The following is a 22,302-nucleotide window of genomic DNA, read 5'->3' as shown; positions in this document are numbered from 1 at the left end:
TGAAAATAATTTTTTTTTTTCCTTGGCAGGCAAATGTCATAAGTTCAGGTTAGTTTGATCTGGTCTAGTCTGGTGAATAGATATTAGGGCTGTACTGTTTCTGTTTTGCCCCTAGATTTGGGGTATAGCCCTGACACATTAGGGCATAGCCCTTCTCAAGGTCTCCAGTGTAAGACTGGGATATCTACCAGAGACCTTCTACCATGCCAGGCTCTGAACCTCATACCATTGTGAGACTGCCAGAATCTCTGCTTAGTTCTGTAGCTTCCCAGTCATTGCTTTTTGTTTCTCCTCGTTTTGCCTTGTATGTGCTCAGTCTAGGAGTTGGTATACTCCTTAAGGGTAAATTGTTGAAACATTTTAAGATTCAGTTTTCCTGGGCTCTGGGATCTGGGAGTGACATGTTTAGCCTTAAGGCTACCACTTTTTTTCTCTCCTGTCTTGCAATAAGGAGATGATTTGGGGTGGGGGAAGTGAGGTTAATATAGGGGTTGCCTTAGGGCATTTCCATTTTCTCCTTTAGCACTTGCAGTCCAGGTTGCCATGGCTGCTCTCTGATGTCTTTAATCTTTGTGGTTTTTAAAATTTATCCCAACTTTTATGGTTGATGTTCTAGGTTAAAGGGTTAATCTGATATGAGCAGCTTCTTTATGGCAGGAACCACTAGCTTTTTAACCTTTTCATTTTGGCAGCTGATGGAAATTATTGCTGGGCTCCATTATTTCGTTAGGATTTACAAAATTATATTTTAATTCTATCATTTTTTCACTAGTTTAGATACTTTCATATTAAACAGCTTTCCTGTATGAACTACGTGATTATCTGAGATATGGTTCTTCTGGAAAGCCAGAATACCAGAATCAGCAATGCTTTACTCTTTTTATCAGCTTTAAGACTGAGTTGGTTCCCTAGCATTTTCCAAAGGTGAACAGTGTTTGTGGGTTATTTAAAAAATGTTTTTGGGTTATCAAAATGAACTCAGATTTGATGATAATTAATGATAAATTAATACTATTTAACTCATAAATTTAAACTTTTTTTACATCCTTCAATCAGTAGAAATTATATTTAATACTGTCTTGCATTGTCCCAGACTTATCTAGTAGGAGATACTTCAAGTTGTTACCTGGATCCTTAAGACACATCTCAGTCGTCTTTGGACTCCTTGCTTTCTGGTATTCTAGGTTTATCTTACATATTTCCAGCTCTTATAAAATCCTTTTAGCAGGATATAGTATTTAAAGGCCACATGCTAAGAAGTGCTAGTGGGGGTGGTCATCGTGTCAGGCTTTTCAGTGGACAGACTTTCTTTTTGAGAGAGTTCATAATGATGCTTACAAATCAAATTTAGGATTTATAAGGATAAGTAAGGTTTTTACTCAGCCTCATTGTTTTCACATGTATTTCTCCTCTTAAGCCAAACATTTTCATTCCTAAAGACTTTTATTCCATTTTTCAGTCAGTACATGTATAATAGTTTCAGGAAAATACCAACATTGCTAATAATGATTACTTATAAAAGTTTGATTCCTAAAAGAAAAAAAAAATGATTCCTGCATTTCTTTTCCTTAGTTGTCCCAGTAAAGATGTAACATTCTTTTGAGATAATTCCTTTGTCATTACGCCATCAACTTGGTACATATTTAGGCTCATTTGTTTTCTTTTGTAAAACTTCATTCTGTTTTTCCATAAACTCCTATAGATATGACCTATTTATTTTTTAAAGACTATTCTTTTAGAGAAGTTTTAGGTTCACAGCATAATTGAGAGGAAGGTATAGAGCTTTCCCGTATACTCCCTGTTCCCACATAGGCACAGCCTCCCCATTATCAACACCCCCACTGGAGTAGCACATTTGCTGCAGTGGATGAACCGACATTGATGCAGCCTTATCACCTGAAGTCTGTGGTTTACATTAGGGTTCACTCTTAGTGGTGTATATCCTATGGGTTTGGACAATTTGTGTCTACTATATGGTATTATACAGTATTTTCACAGCCCTAAAAATACTGTGCTCTACTTCTTCATCCAAATCCATTTTTGTCCACTAATCTTTTTACTATTTTACTATCTTTTTTTTTTTAATTTCAGCTTATTATGGGGGTACAAAAGTTCAGGTTATATATATTGCCCATGTACCGCCCATCCCCCCAAGTCAGAGCTTCAAGCGTGTCCATTCCCCAGACAGTGTGCAACACACTCGTCATGTAGATATACACCCATCCCCTCCCCCCAGCCCCCACCTCAGTCCGATACCCAATTGGTGTTATTCCCAAATGTGCACTTAGGTGATGATCAGGGAAACCAATTTGCTGGTGAGTACATGTGGTTTTTCCATTCTTGGGATACTTCACTTAATAGAATGGGTTCCAACTCTCTCCAGGAGAACAAAAGAGATGCCATATCACCGTTATTTCTTATAGCTGAGTAATACTCCATGGTATACATATACCACAATTTAATAGTTTTCTTTCCGGAATATCATATAGTTGGAATTATATATTGCCTTTTTTTTCTTTTCTTTCTTTTTTTTTTTTAAAGACAGTCTTGCTCTGTCGCCCTGGGTAAAGTGCAGTGGCATCATCATAGCTCACTGCAACCTCAAACTCTTGGGCTCAGGGGATCCTCTTGCTTCTGCCTCCCTAGTAGCTGGGAGTAAAGGCATGTGCCACCACACTGGGCTAATTTTTGTATTTTTAGTAGAGGCAGGGTCTTGCTCTTGCTCAGGCTGGACTCAAACTCCTGAGCCTGAACAATCCTCCTGCCTTGGCCTCTCACAGTGCTAGGATTATAGGAGTGAGCCACTGCACCCAGCTGGCTTCTTTCATTTAGTAATATGTATTTAAGGTTCCTCCATGTCTTTTTATGGCTTGATAGCATATTTCTTTAGTGCTCAATAATATTCCATTATCTGGATATACCATAGCTTATTCATTTCTCTACTGAAGGACATACTGATTGCTTCCAAGTTTTGGCAATTATGAATAAAGCTGCAGTGAACACCTATGTACAAGTTTATGTGTGGATACATTTTTAACTCCTTTGGGTAAATATCAAGGAGCACAATTGCTGCACCAGATGGTAAAAATGTTTGGTTTTGTAAGAAACTGCCCAACTGTCTTCCAAAGTGGCTGTACCATTTTGCATTCCTGCCAGCAGTGAATGAGAGTTCTTGTTGCTCTACATCCTCACCAGCATTTGGGGTTATCACTCTTCGGGATATTGACCATTTTAATAAGTGTGTAGTGGCATCTCATGGTTTTAACTTACAGTTCCCTGATGACATATGATGTGGAGCATCTTTCATATGCTAACCTGCGATCTATATGTCCTCTTTGGGGAAGTGTCTGTTAATGTTTTTGCCCCTGCCCCAACATCTTTTTTTTTTTTTTTTTTTTTTAAATAGAGATGTTCCTATTTTTATTGTTGAATTTGAGATCTTTGTGTATTTTGGAGAATAGTCCTTTATCAGATGTCTTTTGCAAATATTTTTGCCCATTCTGTAGCTTGTTCTTTCATTCTCTTAAACACTGTATCACAGATTAGAAATTTTTAATTTTAATGAAGTCCAGCTTATCTATTTTTTTATGGATCATGACTTTGGTGTAATATGTAAAACCAATTAACTTCTGGATTTTGGTTTGTCTGCTGCCACCTTTTATTCCTCAGTATAAACACACATGGGGCTGGGCACGGTGGCTCACGCCTGTAATCCTAGCACTCTGGGAGGCCAAGGTGGGAGGATTGCTTGAGGTCAGGAGTTTGAGACCAGCCTGAGCAAGAGTGAGACCTTGTCTCTACTAAAAATAGAAAAATTAGCTTGGTGTAGTGGTGTGTGCTTGTGGTCCCGGCTACTCAGGAGTGCTGAGGCAGGAGGATTGCTTGAGCCCAGGAGTTTGAGGTTGCTGTGAGCCAGGCTGGCACCGCAGCACTCTACTCAGGGCAACAGAGTGAGACTTTGTCTCAAAAAAAAGAAAACAGGGATGGGCATGTGTATGCATATATAATGTATAACCACGCCCTAATAAATGTTACCAAATTGTATGTACTATTCAGTTATATGCCTCTTTCCTTAACAATACAGCCTAGAGATTACTTGATAGCAATATATGAATAGATTTTTCATTTTATCATGGTTGTATGATGCAGTTGTGTGGATGTGTAATAGTTCATTCTGGGAGTTCCCTATTGGTGGACATCGGGGTTGATTTTCATCTTTTTTTGCTTTATAAATAATGCCATATATTTTTTGTGTTTTTTTTAACCAAAGTATTGTTAATAGAATCCTAAAAATAGGTTTATTAAAGATAAAATGCAGATATATTTCTCTCCAACATTTCATAATGAAGTTTCAAACATGCAGTAAATTACAAGGCTTTTACAGTAAACACTTTATACCTACCAAATGGTAGGGTCCATTTATTTGCATTTATTCATTCATCTAACTGTATATTATCTTATTTTTGATGTATTTCAGAGTAAATTGCTGATATCTGTATACTTCTCCTGAATACTTCAGCACATGTATCACTAATGAATTTAATATTTGTACAGATTTTTTCTTTTGGTATAAAACTTACGTACAATGAAATATACAAATTTTAAGTATACATTTGAGTTTTGATGAATTTGTATATCTCTGCAACCCAAGTCCTAATAAGGTGTAGAACACTATCATCAGTCCAGCAAGTTCTTTCATGCCCCTTCTTACTTGATCCTTGACCCTGCGTTTTCAGAGGAAGTCAACTGTTTACGTGTTATATTCTTTTGACATATAATGTATAAGATTTCGAATGTATTTTAAAGTCATGCATTGACTTCGTTTCCTAAGAATAATAGAGGAAGGCTCTTTTTGATGTATGTGTATAGGAAATTTGTTTGAGATGTGCCACTATTAAAACTTTTCCTTTTTTGGTCTGGATTTCAAAGTAGCCAACCTGACATACTTTTAATGTTTCTTCTCCCCTTAATTTCACAAGCACCCCTGCCACTTTGGAACAGAACTACATAGTTTGTGAGCTGCAGCAAAAAGTAAGTGTGCTCTATTCCTTTTTGAGAAGCCATCTGAAGAAGAAGAGTATTGTATTTTTCTCCAGTTGCAAAGAGGTATCGACTGCTTTGTTTTTTTTTCCTTCTTGAATTTATTCATGTTGAATTGTCCCTTTTGAAATACCAAATATCAGTTAGACAAATAATTATAAGAAATACAGTGCCAGGTGTGGTGAGGGATCTATAGCCCTTATTGTAAAGGAATCGGTGGATGAGACTTTAAGCTTCATGAGAGTGGAAACTTTTTTTTTTTTTCATTATTATGCTAGGTACTAACAATACTGGGCACATAATAGCCCTCGATAAATATTGGTAGAATGAATAATTGTTAGCTAGGCTAAACAGAGGTCCTCATAATCTGACACTTATCCTCCATAAATACGGAACTGAATATACGATTTATATCCATGCCTCATATCTTTGTTCATGCTGATCTTTGTCTCGAATGCCCTCCCCTCATCCTTTTTCCCTAACTGGGGAAATACTTAATGTTCTGTAAGGCTAAGCTTAAATGTTACACCTGAAAGTCCCTTTCTGACATTTCCTTTTTGAAGTATCAGTTGCTTCCTCCTCTATCCTTCTGTAGTGCTTTGTTTATATCTTTACTTAGTTAATAAACGCTTCTTGAATGCTAGCCCTGTGCCTGGAATGAGGAATTCAGAGATGTATAAGAGAACTTGGTCTCCTCCCTTAAGGAGAAGGGTCCATGGGCTTTGTGTGTGTGCGTGTGCCACTTCTCCAATATATTTCAGATTCCTGATGACATATATGGTGTATAGATCAATTCTAGACTTGCAGCTTTTGTAGTAGGTTAGCATGATAAGTACATAGGTGAGCTTCTCTCCAACTTATAGGAAGGTAAGTGGTGATCTGTTTCTGTTGTCTACTAAACCCTATCATTTTACCACACAGTTATTTTTAGAGATGGGGTCTTGCTTGTCATCCAGGCTGGAATGCAGCGGCACACTCATAGCTCACTGTAACCTCAAACTCCTGGGCTTAGCCAGTCCTCCCACCTTAGCCTGCCGTGTAAGGAATGACTTCAGTTTTTTTTTTTTTGTAATTTAATTTAATTTTGTTTTTTGAGACAGAGTCTCACTCCGTTGCCAGTGCTAGAGTGCCGTGGCGTCAGCCTAGCTCACAGCAACCTCAAGCTCTTGGGCTCAGGCAATCCTCCCGCCTAAGCCTCCCAAGTAGCTGGGACTACAGGCATGCGTCACCATGCCCGGCTAATTTTTTCTATATATTTTTAGTTGTCCAGCTAATTTCAATTTTTTTTTTTTTTTTTTTAGTAGAGACGGGTCTCACTCTTGCTCAGGCTGGTCTTGAATTCCTGAGCTCAAACGATCCTCCCGCCTCGGCCTCCCATAGTGCTAGGATTACAGACGTGAGCCACCGTGCCCGGCCATGACTTCAGTTTTTATAGGACCTATTTTAGATTTTCAAAACTTGACATCTCCCATCTCCTAAAGAAGTGTTGGTTTTCTTATCTATTTTGAGTTCTGTTTAAAGTTTCTACTCTATAATAAATACTTTTCCTCTTACCACGGTAGATGAAGTATTCTTCCTTGTTTCTATGATCAGCCATTCTAGTGTGTTCTAGGCTCTGTCCTCTGACTTGCACAAGGCATTTGCTATTGTAAATATCTACTTTCTCTTTCATTTTCTTTTCTCCCCATTCTTTAATATTGTCCATATTAAGAGTGAAAAAAACAAGTCCCATGTCCCTTTTTAGTCAATGCCTCTTTGTTCCTCTTCATAGAAAACTTTTCTAAAGACCTGTCTTTACTAGGTGAATCACATTGTCACCTCCTGTGCTCTCCTTAGTCTTCCACTGAATCAGCCATTAAGAGATACAGCTTTCCAGAGTCAGTGCTTAGTTATTAGTCTTTATTTTATTTGACCTCTCAGGAGCATGTGATACAGTTGACTGTTTCTCCCTCTCAAAACCAGAGTCATCTTTAGACACTTGTGACTCCATTCCTTAACCCTGCCCCCCCTTCCTTTTTTTCTGCTCTGTTTTAACCCTCCTGTGCTGAGTTCTCCTCTGTTTGACCACTGCAGTTGGGGAGTACCTTAGACCTCTACCCTGTCCATTTTCCATTTATGCTGTCTTTCTGGGTAACCTTGTTAGTTTCATGGCTTTAAATTCATTTATATGCTAACAGGCAAATCCACATCTCAAGCCCTGATTTCCTTCCTGAGCTCCAGACCTTTGTATATCCACTTGACTACTGGATATTTCCAATTGTGTGTCTAGAAGGCATTTCAAACTTAACATGGGGAAAAACAATTTAAGACTTCTTATCCCTAGATTTGCTTCCTCCAACTCTTCCCCCTTTCAAATGACTGACCTCTTAATTCCTGTCTTTATCCCGTATTCAGTCTGATAACTCACTAGCTATTACTTCTCACCACCTCCCGTGCTACACTGCAGTCTGGGCCATGCTTAATTTCCCCCTAGCCTTCTAATTGGTCTCTCCATTCCCTCTCTTTCTTTCTTATAGTTTTTCCACAATATAGCCAGAGTGATCTTTGGAAAGTAGAAAGTAGAATAAAGCACTGACTTGCTTAAAACCCTCCAATGACTTTCTGTAAGTTAGAATTAAACTTCATATTTAGAACCTATGTGGCTTTATTTCACATACGTCCACCGTAGCTAGTTTGTTAAAGAGCAGGAATTCGAGGTCAGTCTGGATTCAGGAGATGCAGATTGTAGAAAGTTGGAATGAACTCAATTTATGCTTCCTGAATTTGCATTCTACTTTGCCTAAGAGTGCATCTGTGGTCTGCTGGATCTCCTTTCCCATCGCCCTTTCATGGTAGCTCATGTTACATCTTTACGAAAGAAAGGTATAAGTCTGTCTATCTGGAATCTTACTGGTACATTGTCGCAGAATCAGAACCTCCCTGGCACTAGAATATTGCTGTTGAGAAAGTGAATGACTAATGATTAGGTAACAGTCATTTTGTAATTCACTTGGTTTTCCATTCTCTACTTTCAACAAAGTTGAACAGACACTTTAATGGAGTTATTAGCTGATCACCAAAAATTACTTATAATATATCATGGTTTTTGGCATGTTTTGTAGGAACTGAAAGAGTTAAACTTCCTTTGAGTCCTTTTTCTCTATTTATGTGAACAGATTTTCTTAACACCTATGTGAGGGAAAATGATGCTCAACTCTGTCATTCTAGCAATTCTTAGTATCCGTTTATGAGTACATAAGATAAAGAGAACTAAAACAATCAGCTCCATTTAGTCCCGTACATTTACAATAATTTTATGTCTAACAGTTTATGAAATCCTAACATTTGGTTAGTTCTGTACTACTAATTTTTGTATTAATTGCTCAGTCTGAGAAGAAAGTTAAGGCAGCTTATTACCACAGGAAATTAAAACTATATCAGTTTTAACTTTTGTAGAAAATTGAGTTATGATAACATGAATATAAGACTTTCAGGCCTCAAACTTAAGATGTGATTCTGTGAGGTCGGGAAATAGAAATGTGAATTAAAGGAGGAAGGAAATAAAATTTCTTTCTGTTAAAGTGTTTCTTTAGACTTTTTACTTGGTTGATAGTGGGTATCAAATTGCTATTTAGAATTCATTGGATATGTTTATGAGAGATAAGTATTTATTTTAAAACATTAATATTTATCAGAAACTACATTCTATGCAACTATTCAAATTCAGAAAGATTTCAGATATCAACATAAAAATGTAAGGACATTTGAAAAAAAAATCTAAGGAAATATGTGAGCAAAAATGTTTGATTACATTTCCCTTTCTGTGCTCCATATTTAAGTTTTTTTAATTGGTAAAATTTGTGCTCCTAATACATTCTTGCTGTTCATCTTATAAGCTTTACTACTGCCATCTGGAAGTACCAAACTTATTCTTCTATTAATGCCCAGGTTCAGTATCTGTACCGTGTGTTCTGCCGGCTGCGTCCTGGTATTTCTATCCTTGCGCTCCATGGTCGACAGCAGCAGATGAGAAGAATGGAAGTCTATAATGAATTTGTCCGTAAGAGAGCTGCAGTACTCTTTGCTACTGATATTGCAGCCAGGGGGCTGGGTAAGAGACTTTCTTACCATGAAATTTCTGTGATTGTGGGGAACATAATTTGCTATAAGGTGTATTTTGGGAAATCTAATAGGCTCAAATAATTGGGCCTTTTCTTATGTTGTAAGAGAAAAATAAGTAAATTGTTAGCAGTTAATTAATGTTAAGGATGCATGGTAAAAATTTCCATAATATTTGCATCTTTTGTGCTCTTACTATTATTTCATGATAATTATACTGTAGAATCCTGAGCAGCCTACAAAATCAAAGGAGGATTAAAAGTTTAAAGACATGAATACAATTCCTGTTTCTTTGAAAACTGGAATCTTGCTTATAGATATCAAACTCATTTAACAAATCAGTGAAGTCCATCTTTTCACCAGCCATTCTAATTTTTATCTGAAAATCACTACATTTAATGTATTTAAATTTTCAAAAAGCCACTGTGTTGATAGACAACTTGAGGCTTTGTGGGAGTGGGATGGGGAAGTATTAAATAATAGAGGAAAACTAGTTTAGAGAGAAGAACAAAGGATAGAATTTGAATCCTTCAATCACGTTATGTTGTCATATTTGTTAATTTTGGCAAGTTTTAAACATACACAAAAAGAGAATAAGTCTAATCTACTCTCATGTACACATTACCCTGCTTTAGTAATCTTTTTCATGATCCCTTCTCCTGTACCTCTTGGAGTATTCTAAAGTGTATCTCGGGCATCGTATCGGTTCATCCACATGTAACTAGAGACAGTAGCCAAGTATGCATATTTTCAAAGTTCTCTAGGCTATTTTCTCAGCCTAACAACAACCCATCCTTCACCCTCCATTTGACTGTATAGTTTTGTGAAACATTTTGGTTGTGCTTGTATCTGTTTTATATGTCACTCTGATTTTCTTTGTGGAGACAGAGTCTTGCTCTGTTGCCCCAGGTAGAGTGCAGTGGCGTCGTGATAGCTCCCTGCAACCTCAAACTCCTGTGCTCAAGTGATCCTCCTGCCTCAGCCTCCCGAGTAGCTGGGACTACAGGCACTTGCCATGACACCTGGCTAATTTTTCTATTTTTAGTGGAGATGGGGTCTCCTTCTGTTTAGGCTGCTCTCTCAAACTCCTGAGCTCAAGCAGTCCTCCCACCTTGGCCTCCCAGAGGGCTAGGATTATAGGCGAGAGCCACTGTGCCCGGCCTCACTCTGATGTTTGAACCTGAAATAGTTTGGGTCACAAAAGCCAGTTTTGAACTGAAGTTTACTCCTTTTAAAGGCCAGATTACTTTTTTAAAAACTAGAAGATAATTTTAAAAACATCACACATATAAATCATCTACTCACAGTGAATAGATGTAAATATTTTGTCATCTTCCTTGAATTTTGTTAAATATTAATCGATGTAGTCCTTTGTGTACCTTTTCCCTGTCCCGTTTTATTCCCGCTTCTCCCTAAAGTTACTGTCATACTTGGTGTGTAACCTTTATAATAGTTGAAGGTTCTTCACCGCTAGTCTGAAGAGTCTATGATAGAATTTGGTGGGTCTGTGAACTTGAGGAGGGAAAAAAATCATATTTTTTTACTAGCCTTTAACTGAAATTTAGTATTATGAATGTGAGCAACAAACTATTGCAGTTTTAATAGTATCTGTGACTTTGTCACCAATTAAAGTCATATTTTCATTTTACATTAGTTTTTACAGGCATCTTGGGATATTGTTTACACTTGGTATTAATTTGGTATTACACTAGTTATCAGACCCACAACTAGGTCATGTTATTTAGTGTTAGTAAATATGCATATACATTATATCAAAAGTCCAATAAAAATGTTTATTTCATTGTTTTATTTCTTATATTCCTATGTTTTTATGCATTGAAACAATTCTGAGAAGAGGTTCATAGGCTTTATCTATGGCATAAGAAGTATCAAGAGTCTCTTCTAGTTTATTTCTAAAGGAAATACTTTATGTACATGTATTCATAAGGACTGTATAGTATTGGGTGTTTTAAAAGTTCATATAAACAATATCGTATATACTAGTCTATGACTTTTGAAGTCTTTCCATGTTGACCTATAAAGATCTAATATTTATATAGAATGTCCCATAGTGTGAATCTATCCAGTTATATATTTATTCCTGTAATACTGGACATTTGAGTTGTTTCTATTATAGTTTTTCCTGTTACACAATGAATATCTTGAAGCTCTTACATAAATGTCTAAGAACTTTAGAATATACTATTACCTTTTTAAACTTTATTTTGTCAATTTTATTTTTTAATAAATAGTACGTGTATGTGGGTAACAATGAGTTATGATGAAACATAGCAGACCCTGCTCTACCCCTCCTCACTCCCTGGAAGCAATTACTTAAAACACTTATTTTTTTTTTTCTGGTATTTTGATCCATATTCCTAAGTAATCGTCTACTGCCATTTTTTAATCTATCAAGTTTAGAAATTATCCCAAGACTTCCTTTTATAACCTCTCCAACAATCATCTCTCTTTTGCTACCCCTGTCTTTCCTGTTATTTCATGACTTTTGGTTAAATATTTCATGTTTACATTGTTTCGATTATAATTGTTTATTGCAGGAAACAGTGTACTAAGATTACCTGTCTCATACTTTTGTGTTTTTGTAATAATTGAGTTAATTACTATACAATTTGCTTAGTTTTCTGTGTTCCCAGTTATAAATTCTCAAGTGTTCCAGTAGACGTCATGTTCTATAACAATTCACAGTTCTGTTTCTTTTCTCCTTTGCACCTCCCTCTTGTAGCCTTCTGCCTCCAGCTTTAACCTAGACTGGTTGCTCCTTAAGCCTGATGCACACCTCTCATGCTGGGACTTTTCTTTCTAGATTATCTGTTGTAGTTTTCTTGGCTTACTACTTATTTTTTAAAAATAAAGCTCATTCCCCTGTAGCTTCATAAGGGTGCATGTGACGTAAAGTGAGTCCTTGCATGTCTGCTAACGGCCTATTCTTGATACATAATTGGGTTGGCAGTAGAATTCCAGGTTGAAGTTTTCTCTTAGAAACTTGTAGGTATTTTCTGTTGTCTCCTAGTAGTCAGTATTCTGTTGAGAAGATGTTTGCTTTTCTGATTCCTTATTAGTCCTCCTTTCTTTTTCTGGATATTCCTAGGATTTTCTGTTGATCCAGTGTTCTGACACTTTGTGATGATATACTTTAGTGTGAGGTCCTAGTTGTGCAGGCATTCATTGTGCTTTTTAATCTAGACCACTGTTCAATAGAATTTTCTATGATGATTAAAATATTCCATGTTTGCAAATGTCGTATACTATAGTTAGTATCTACATGTGGCTATTGAACACTTAAAATGTAGCTAGTGGAACGGAGGGAGGGATGAATTTTTAATTTTATTTAATTTTAATTAAACTTGGAATAACTACTGTATTGGGCAGCATAGAGTAGATACTCATGTCTCTCAGTTGCAGGAAATTTACCTGTGAATTGCTTCTTGGTGTTTTGGTTAAATATTCAATATTTACAATATTTTGACTGAGTAATTTTTTGCTGCTGAGGGAATAGTGTGCTTAGATTGTTTCTTAAACTTTTTTGTGATTTTTCTTGGAGTTAATAACTGTCCTGTTATAAAATTTCTTCCCTTCCTCCCCTTATTTACTCTTTCTAGAAGAGTATTTGACCTTCTTGATCTTCTAATTTTCCTGTTTTTCTCCTGTTGCCCATCTCTTTGTCCTATTCTTGTTCTTTCTGGAGGATTTCTTTTACTTTATAGTTCAGCTTTTCTATTGAAATTTTAACTTTTAATCATTATGAACATTTCCTTTATAGCCTTTATTTGGATGCAGTATTTTCTCTCTGAAGATATTAATTTTTTATGTTCTCTTGCCCACATTATTTTTCGTCTGGCTTTCATATTTAAGGCTTCTCTCAATTGTCTGCATTTGGATGTCATATATAACAATGAGGCACTAAAAACCTATTTAAAGTGATTTGTACATATATGAGGCTTGTTGACTAATGGCCATCATTGTGAGGGGATTTGGACGGAGTTGATCATTTTGTGGAGGACTCAAAATTTAGATATCTATTCTCCTTGAGTAGTCTCAATCTCATGAGAACTAAGCTTGCTGATGGCTCTCTGGAAGCCTAGCAAGGAAGTTTGCAACCAGGCCTCTCGGGCAGCACATAGACTGTTCCTTAGTACTCCTATTTTCACTCTGGTTCTGGTGTCCTGGGCTCTGACCTCTTTCTGCAGAGTAAGACTCTTGGTTTTCTTCAGGAGACCCAACTGTATAGGATAAGGGAAGGGACCTCTGAGGTTCTCATTGCTGCTTTCAACCCATCTTCCTGTCTGTAGCCTGCACCTTGCCCCTGTCCTGTGAGCTACTTGATTATTCAAGTCCTGAGAATCGTTCTAAATATCTCTACTCGGTTTTTCTTGGTTCTTCCTCCTCATACTAAAATTCAACCCTTTTGAGTAAATTGCATGACTTGGTGACAGTTTTGATGCTCAATAACTATCATTATCTTCCAATATCTTAAAAAAATTTTTTTTCTTAGTGCCTAGCCCTTTTCTCTGACAGAAATTGATCTAAAATCTTTGCAGCAAAATCCACAAATGACAAAGTAGTTCTCTTAAGGAGTTGAGAGCAGAATTTGAAAATGAAAACTGCTATAGCCAGAAAATATATATGGAATAATTGTAAGAAATAGGAGAGGGACCTAGAAAAACATCATTTATTCACATGAAGGTGGAAATAGCAAGAAAAGTAAACCTTCCATTAAGTTTAGAAACCAGTTTTATAGTTCACTAGGACCCCATGAAAAACAGGTTTTTTTTTTTTTTTTTTTTGTATTCTTCCATGAAAAGTATTATAATTCTTTTAGGTTAAATGTCAGGGTGTTTCATTGTTTGTCTGACACAAAGGAATCTGTCTCTTTGTCAGATATGAGGTAATCTTCACATTCAGTCATTAATTTTAGTTTACTTTGTCAAGTGTTTTCTCTTGGTTCATGCAATTAACTTTATTTTTAATAGAGTACACAGATGATATCCATCACTTTGATGTGATAGAAAGTACTAGCAAGCAATATTGTAAAATAAAAATAGTGCAGCAGAGCAGATCTTGAAACTGATTTCTTAATTTGACATTCATTATTCTTTATAGATTTCCCAGCTGTGAATTGGGTTCTTCAGTTTGATTGTCCGGAGGATGCCAACACGTACATTCACAGAGCAGGTAGAACTGCCAGGTAGGTGTACTGGCCTATTTCTTTGCTGTTGATGCTATCTAAAAAACAAAGTATGCTTTCCCAACTGTAGAGAAAGAATGGAGGAATTCAGGTAGATGAGTGCTGTTTTGGTGTTTTGTGGTGTGGGTTGATAGCAGCTTAACAGCTATTGTAAAGCATTATGGCTGAGACTTGATTAGTGCTGAGAAAAATCCATGACAGTCTTATTTTAGTTTTTTGTTTTAACTTTCCCTTACTAAACTTTTCCCCAGAATTGCTCACTGGACATCATGTCATTGAATCTTAATGACCGCTCAGGTATAGGACTACGGTAGTCATCTGTTATCCTCAGGGGATACTTTCCAAGGCCCCCAGAGGATACCTGATTCTCTGAATCCTATACTGCATGGTTTCGTGTCTTTTTTTTTTTTTTTAATTTGATGACTGAGATGGTTACTAAGTGACTAATGGATGGGTAGTGTCTTTAGCATGGATACACTGGATAAAGAGATGATTTACTTACATCCTGGGCAGGACAGAGTGGGACAATGTGAGGTTTCATCATGCCACTCAGAGTGGCATGCAATTTAAAACTAAATGAATTATTTCTGGAATTTTTCTATTTTGTAATTTTGGACCTTGGTTGACCATGGGTGACTGAAACTGCAGAAAGTGAAACAGTGGATGAGGGGGGCTACTGTATCATTCAGTCTCTATTTTCAGATGAGGAAATTGAATCTTTGAGCATTTAACACCTTGTTTGAAGATCTACAGAGTCAGGGTTTGAACCCAGGCAGTCTGACTCTTCTAGTCTAGATCTTGTGCTCTTCTTGGGTATAGGCTCTAATAAGAGGCAAGGTAATTTGGAGTCATGGATTTCTTTTTGCTTTCTTCCTAGTGCAGGAATTAGAGGCCTTGCTGGAGGCTGCTCCCTATTTCCCCCTCCCTCTGAATTTTTCCTCCCCATAAAAGCTTAAGAGCTATGAGGAAATTGTGTAGTAAAGAACATAGTAAAGTCAGTCATTTGGAACTAAATGGCATAGAAAGGTATGTGAATGAATGAAAAAGGATTACATGACATGTCATTGCTGTTGAGGTAACAGTGAAGCTGGGAGATGAACATTGTCAGTAGAATTGTAGATGGTTAATATCTTTCTGGATAGCATTTGGTAATACTTACTTACAAAAGCCTTAGAGTTCTTCCTTTTGGCTTAGTAATTCCACATTCAGAAATGGATCTTCAGAAAATAGATGAATGAAGTTTCAGTAAAGATGTCTTACTAATATTTGTAGTGGTTAAGAATTGGAAATAACCTAAATACTAATCACAGTAAGATTATGATTAGCCACAGATGGACTGTTCCTTCTTTTACATTTTCATTGCATTTCCTTTCTCATCAAAACTGAGTGATTGGGTATTATATAGATTTCAGAGTTGGTCTAACTGGACCAACAGTTACTTCTGATTTCAAGCCACAAACTTTTCTTTAAGGCTTTCCCAGCGATGGTGGGAACTTGAGGCCCAAGCACAAAGACTGTGCTCCTCTGTCAGGCTTGCTTTTCTACCTGCCCTGTGCTCACTTCAGCAAGTGGCCCCAGGTATAATAGTGTCCTCTATCCCTTGCTTATCTAGGAACACTGTTTGGAGTTTAGTTATTCTAGAGTTCTTTGTATTTATAGTTTTCGGATGGCTTTGAAGAAAAACTTTTGTGTGTGTGTATGGTGATTTGTTTATTTCAGCTGAAGGGAAGGTTTTTCATGTCCTTCTGTGACCTAACAAAAAGTAGAGCTCTTTCCTGTTTTTCTAATTTTCATAACATGTTTCAATGTTTAAAGGTTTTTTTTTTGATTGATTCAGATTTGCTCCAGGGGCCATCTTTAAACATGGTTTATAATCAAAATGCACTCACATTTGTGTTCCTTTTGACCAGCATGAAAGAAGGGAGAGGATAGTACAATAGTAAAAGACTATCTTAAAATAGGATTTATGTACTAGATGGTTCAAAAGTAAGTCTTTTTTGAGACAGTCTCGGTCTGTTGCCCCGGGTAGAGTGCAGGGGCTTCGTTGTAGCATACTGCAGCCTCACACTCCTGGGCTCGAGGGATCCTCCTGCCTCATCCTCCTGAGTAGCTGGGACTATAGGCGCTCGCCATGACACCTGGCCTAATTTTTCTATTTTTAGTAGAGATGGGGTCTCACTGTTGCTCAGGCTGGTCTCAGACTCCTGAGTTCAATGAAATCCACTGGCCTCGGCGTCCCAGAGTGCTAGGATTACAGGCATGAGCCACTATGCCTGGTCAAAGTAAGTCTTTTAATTGCAATTAATGATGTATATTTGAATAAGCAATAGTGAGGACTGGGTTTTGTATATGATATCATTGTACATTCAGACAAATTTGTCTTTAGAATTTTTTCTTGTATCTAAGTGACATGGGTAGAACAGCAGTCTGTTCTCTTTTCCATCTTATAAGAAGGTGCATGGTATGTCAGTGGTATTTAATGTGTTGGGTACACGTTTCAATTATTCATGGTGAGATATTCTGAGAAGTCATTGGTGATGGTTGGTGGAATGTTTCACTGTGTAATTGTCTTCAGTAAATGTGTAGCATGTATGAACTTGTACATGTACTCGTGCACATTTGTATTCTGTGGTCCTGTGGGCCTCTGGATAGGTAAGATTGGATGTGGTATCTCACAAGCACATTAGGTGCTTTTCATTTTATTTTTTGCTTTTTCCTATTTTATGTATTCCTTAATGTGATTATTTTGATGTGTATTACATGTTTTCTAGATGTGTGAGTGGTATGTATGTGGACAAGGCAGACTGATTCCATCATAGAATACACTTAGCAGTAAAATTATTCTCCCCATATGAAGGTTATCAGACATCTCCATATATCAGGCGTCCTAGAAGGGGTAATATTTCAGGGTTCTTGATTCTTGGAGAAGTTGAAAATCTTATGTAGTTGAACATGCTATAGTGAGCATTAAATTGGATTTTAATGACTATGGAGATGAAGAGTTAGAACATCACAATGATTGTGTCTAACGAGAGAATACTAATTTGAAAAAATGTTTTTAATGTAATTTCTAATGTGGTTCATTAATTTTTAAAGTACAAGCCTGTTTGACCCTTTGTAACCAATTAAAAATATTTTGAATTGGCTCTTTTAGATGTATAGTCAGTGGAAAGGCTTAGCATATTTTTTTCTCTGGCAGTTTAAAAGTTGCCATTAATGGGCTTAGAGATAATTAGAAAGTTTTGTGGGCCATGAGACTGAATAATTGAATTGAATAAAGGCTAAATTAAAATTTGAAACTAATTAAAATCCTGTGTATTCGGCTGTAATTAAAACCTGGTTGCCAGATAGTGTTTGGATTTGGAATTGAACTATAATATGGATATATAAAAATAAATTAATTAACAAAATAGCTAAGGTTTGAGGAATCTGGTTTTTTTTTTTTTTTTTTTTTTTTATTTTAGCTAAATAAAAACAAAGGGTGATTCAGGTACTTGTTGCCTTGAAGTACTTAATTCTGTTTTAATTTATTTACCTGTCTAAAATTCGTTTGCTCTACAGCAATTGAGAAATTTTCCTCTATCCCTTAATCATTCTACACCCCTTTTAACAAAATAATCTCCTTTAGAGACAAGTGAGGCAAGGGATATGAATAGTTTTATAATGCTATATCCTGTGATACATTCTGTCACTTAAAAGCAATTCTCTTTAGGGCTAAAATTTCTTGGTATACACAAAACCAAACTCTTTCATTGCTTTTAAAAATGTCCAGTTGAAAATAGAACAGATTTGGGAATGGAAAACAGACATCAGATAATCCTAATCTTTTAAATGCTTTTGTTTTGGGGAGGGTGTGGGTAGAAGATGGGAGTTTATAAATATAAACTGTATTTTCTTCTCCAGAGTAGTGGAAGGCAGAATGATTTGAGCAGTATTCCAACTTAGCTTTATTTGCCTGGCTGCATTTTGTGGCTCTCAGAAATTCTGAGTAATTTAGATAGCAGGATGTGATTCCACTAGGGGGCAGCAGAGGCCAAACTTTTGCATTGCACGCTCACCGGCAGCAGTTTAGATTTTAACAAATAGGAAAATGGAAACTAGCTAAAATTTCTCATAACTTGTGAAGATTTCATGGTTTGCTTGTGAAAAAATACTAGTACTTTATGGAATAGATAATGAGAATTTTTATAGTGTCTTTAATTGGTTTGTGAATTGAAATAATAAAAGTGAAAAGACAATTTCCATGAGCATTAACTTACGCTTACTGTGTGTATCCTAGATATAAGATAGGAACATTCTTTGCTGGTGAAAATTCTCATTTCTGTCATCCTTTTAGCTTAGATTTGTGAAGGTGCTATCTTCAGTCTGTTCATCCTGGATAGAGGCTGATCCTTACATGGCCTTTTGCCTTTGTCTGTTGGTATCTAGGATTTAAAGGTAGAATAAAAGGTCATAGCAAATTTTTTATTTTGCATCTTGGAGCTGAGAGGAGCTGGGGTAGAATATAGCCAGTATAGCTACAGAGGTGGATAAAGGGGGCTGGTATTTCTTAGTTTACTATTTCCCACCCAATCCCCACCCCCTTCTCCTGTCTAGTCACTACAGCAGGCAGAGTGATCCTTCTAAAACAAGTCAGATCCTGTCATTCCTCTTATGGCTTCCCATTGAGTCATTACTCAGTGAAAATCAGCGACCTCCTGGGCCTGTACTATTCTTCCTCCACCCATTTCCTATTCTCCTCTTGTTCCTTATGCTCCATGCTGGGTCTTGCCTAGGGCCTTTATTTTAGCTCTCTCTCCTGCTGGAATATATTTTCCTGGAGTCTCCACACGGCTACCTTCTTCACCCTCCCCAACCACTCCCCGTTACCCTGTTCTACGTTCTCTTTTTTTCCATTTAGCTCTCACCACCTTCAGATACACTAGAGCATTTACTTAGTATATATTTTGAATTGTTTCTTTCTCCTTATTAGATTGTAAGGTTCCATAAAGGCAACAATGTTTGTCTACATTGATGTACCCTAAGTGCTTAGAACAGCACCTGGCATACAATAGATATTAGAGATGACAAATCAGATCATGCCTAATGTTAATTATCCTAATATGTTAATTATCTATTATATAGCAAATTGCCCCACAGCTTAGTGGCTTAAAACAATAAACATTTATTTTACAGTTTCTGTGGGTCAGGAATACAGGTGTGGCTCAGCTGGGCTCTCTGGCTCTCAGTCTGTCACAAGGCTACAATCAAGGTGTCCTATGGTACTTTAAGGCTTGACTGGGGGTGGATCCATTTCTAAGTTCATTCACATGGTGGTTGGCAGATTCATTTCTTTCCTAGCTTTTGGTCAGAGGCACTTCTCAGTTCCTTTTCATGTGGCCTTCTTCATAAGCCAGCTCATAACGTGGTAACTGACCTCATCAGAGTAAACGAGAAGGCAAGGGAGAGAAAGATAGCCGTCATAGGTTTCGTGACCTAGACTTGGAAGTCACATTCCATCTTATCTGTTATATCCTTGTAGTTGCACATCAGCCCTGTTCATTGTGGGGGGAACTGCACAAGGGTGTGAATGCCAAGAGGAACAGATGATCGGGAGGCATTTTAGAAGTTGCCTATCATACCCAATGTCAAGCTTTACTACTGATTTCAAGGATAAGGCAATCCTGAGGTAAACTTGAAGCAGGAAGAGGTCAGGGATCTCCATTATAGTTCCCTGGGTTTTTTTCTTGCCACATTAGGGTGTGCTCTGGCCCAGATTAACATGGAAGACTCTGAGTGATGTGTGGCATATGACTTACATGGATGGGCCATTTGTATACTCAGTTACAAAGCTAACCTCGCCAGAGACTTACCCCTTGAACCCATAGATTGTGAACAACTATGGTACATCCTATTAAAAGCCTCTCGTGGGTGAAGACTCTAATGCTAGGAAATACCGTGTTTGTTTCTCAGGAGGTCTGTCCTTAGTATAATGATGACGAGATTTGACCATACCACTTTTTTTTTTCCAGGGAGTGGAGGAGAAGGAATCTTCTTCCCTACCCCTCACCCCTGTACCACACAGAGAATGAATGGATTGTGACTTAGCAACTTCCTAAAACTCAGTAAATATTTGTGTGAGTAAATGAATAAACTCATTTAGCCCATAGAACAACTTTATGAAAGAGATTCTCTTATTAGAAAGCTTTCTTAGAGACTTTGAGGTAAAATGTGTCTAACGTTACTCAGTTTAGTAAGTACCAGGCCTGGGATTTATACTTAGGTCTTTCTGATTCTATAGCTCAATTTTGCCAATGTGTTCAAATCCAGCTATTGACATTTAACGGATTCCTGTGGTTGCTGTTCCCAAGCAGGGCTTCTAGAGTGCATGAGAGCCATACTCGGAGAAGGAAGGTAGATGTTTCTAGATCTGCTGCCACTTATGGTCACAAATGTAAAGTATGTATATTTTCCTCCTTTAGAATGTGAGAGGCAGATGTCCCAGAGTTTTTCAGTCGCTGCCTTTAAAAATCAGGAAACTTAGGTTTGAGTTTGACTTTGTCATCTAATGCCTACGTACCCTTGGACCAGTTTTTAAATTCTCTAAGCCTGTTCCCCACCCCGCCAGTAAAATGGGATTAATCATATAACTCTATTTCCTGAAAGTATAATTTTAGGAAGTGTTAGCACCACTCTTATTTGAGTTTTCTTTTTATTCTTGTATATTAAAATTTAGCCTTAAAAAATTCTGTACTAGGAACAGAGTTGATAAGTTTAATGATTTCTGTCTTTTTTCTGTGAACTCCATAAATCCTTTTTCCTAATCAGTTTGCTGGAAGCTTTCCATACAATATGTATTAGCCAGCTTGGTTTCTTTCTAATTATTTTTATGGTAAACTTCATTTGTCACTGTTAAGCCTGTCATGGAAAACCTGTTTGTTACTTGAGATCCTAGGCTACAGATGACTTTCTTTTTCTCAGAATATTTCCAAACCTGTCCTTTTTCCTTTTTCAAATCCAGAGTAGTCTTTAGAGGTTCTGTAAGTCAGATACTGTTTTCCCTGAAATAAGCTTTCCTTTGTACCATGTTGTAGAGGAAGAACAGAACAGTTGGACTCGGATTCCTTTCCTCAGAGTCTTTCTGCATCTACATGACAGACTGCACTGTTTTTCCACAGTGACATGAAATTTTGGGGGATGGTAAGGCTGAGGTATAGGGAGAATAGAAGGAGATACAGGGCAAGAAAAAGAGACTGTGCAATGGCAAAGTGTGACCAAGAAATGTTTCTTTCTCTACCTCTTGATTATGCTTGTGTTGTGAACAATGACTAGTATATCAGTAGAGTTGTGGAGTTTTGAATCATAAAGGGACCTATATCTTTATTCAATTGTATAATGTATAAATAAGTAAATAACAAAATGTCTTATCCAAAGTTACACAGCTAATGAATAGTACAGTGGGACTAAAATGCAGTTCTTTGGACTCAGTGTAGAGTTTTATCTGCTGTTGTAACTTATTAGTATTCACTTGCCAAGTATTTATCGCACGCATGTTAGGGAGACATGGCACGTGTATACATGTCTTTAAATTTAACTAGGATGTGTGTTAAATGAGGTAAGAGTGTTATAGAAGATGTAGGTCTTAAAAGCATATAGAAGTTTGTTTTTTAACTTATTTTTAGTAACTTGTATTATTACAAAATGCTTGATCACTATGCAGATTCTAGACAATAACAGCAAAACAACTAAAATCACCAAAAATCCACTATCCAGAAAAACTTCTCTTATGCATGTATGTATATATATTTTTTCTAATTACAAAAATAGGATTGTTCTAAATAAACCTTTTTGTAACCTGACTTGTAACCTAGAGCTGCGGTCTCCAATCCCTGGGCTGTGGACTGGGCTGCAGTCCCCTATGTGGGCTGTTAGGAACCTGGCCACACCCACACAGCAGAAGGTGAGCAGAGGGTGAGGGA

General features: G+C 37.0%; 1 protein-coding gene across 2 annotated transcripts in view; it reads left to right on the top strand.

Annotated features, from left to right (window-relative positions):
- The window catches only part of DDX10 (DEAD-box helicase 10), a 245,624-nt gene that overhangs the window by 16,230 nt on the left and 207,092 nt on the right, over positions 1-22,302 (top strand). For both annotated transcript variants that reach the window (XM_045556655.1, XM_045556654.1), the window contains exons 7-9: positions 4,980-5,106; positions 8,968-9,130; positions 14,260-14,344. In XM_045556655.1, coding sequence (XP_045412611.1) covers positions 4,980-5,106; positions 8,968-9,130; positions 14,260-14,344 — 375 coding nt within the window. The remainder of the gene's footprint in view (positions 1-4,979; positions 5,107-8,967; positions 9,131-14,259; positions 14,345-22,302) is intronic.

Source organism: Lemur catta, chromosome 7 (assembly GCF_020740605.2).
Source record: "Lemur catta isolate mLemCat1 chromosome 7, mLemCat1.pri, whole genome shotgun sequence".
Taxonomy (NCBI): domain Eukaryota; kingdom Metazoa; phylum Chordata; class Mammalia; order Primates; family Lemuridae; genus Lemur; species Lemur catta.
This window is presented reverse-complemented; position numbering and strand designations above follow the sequence as displayed.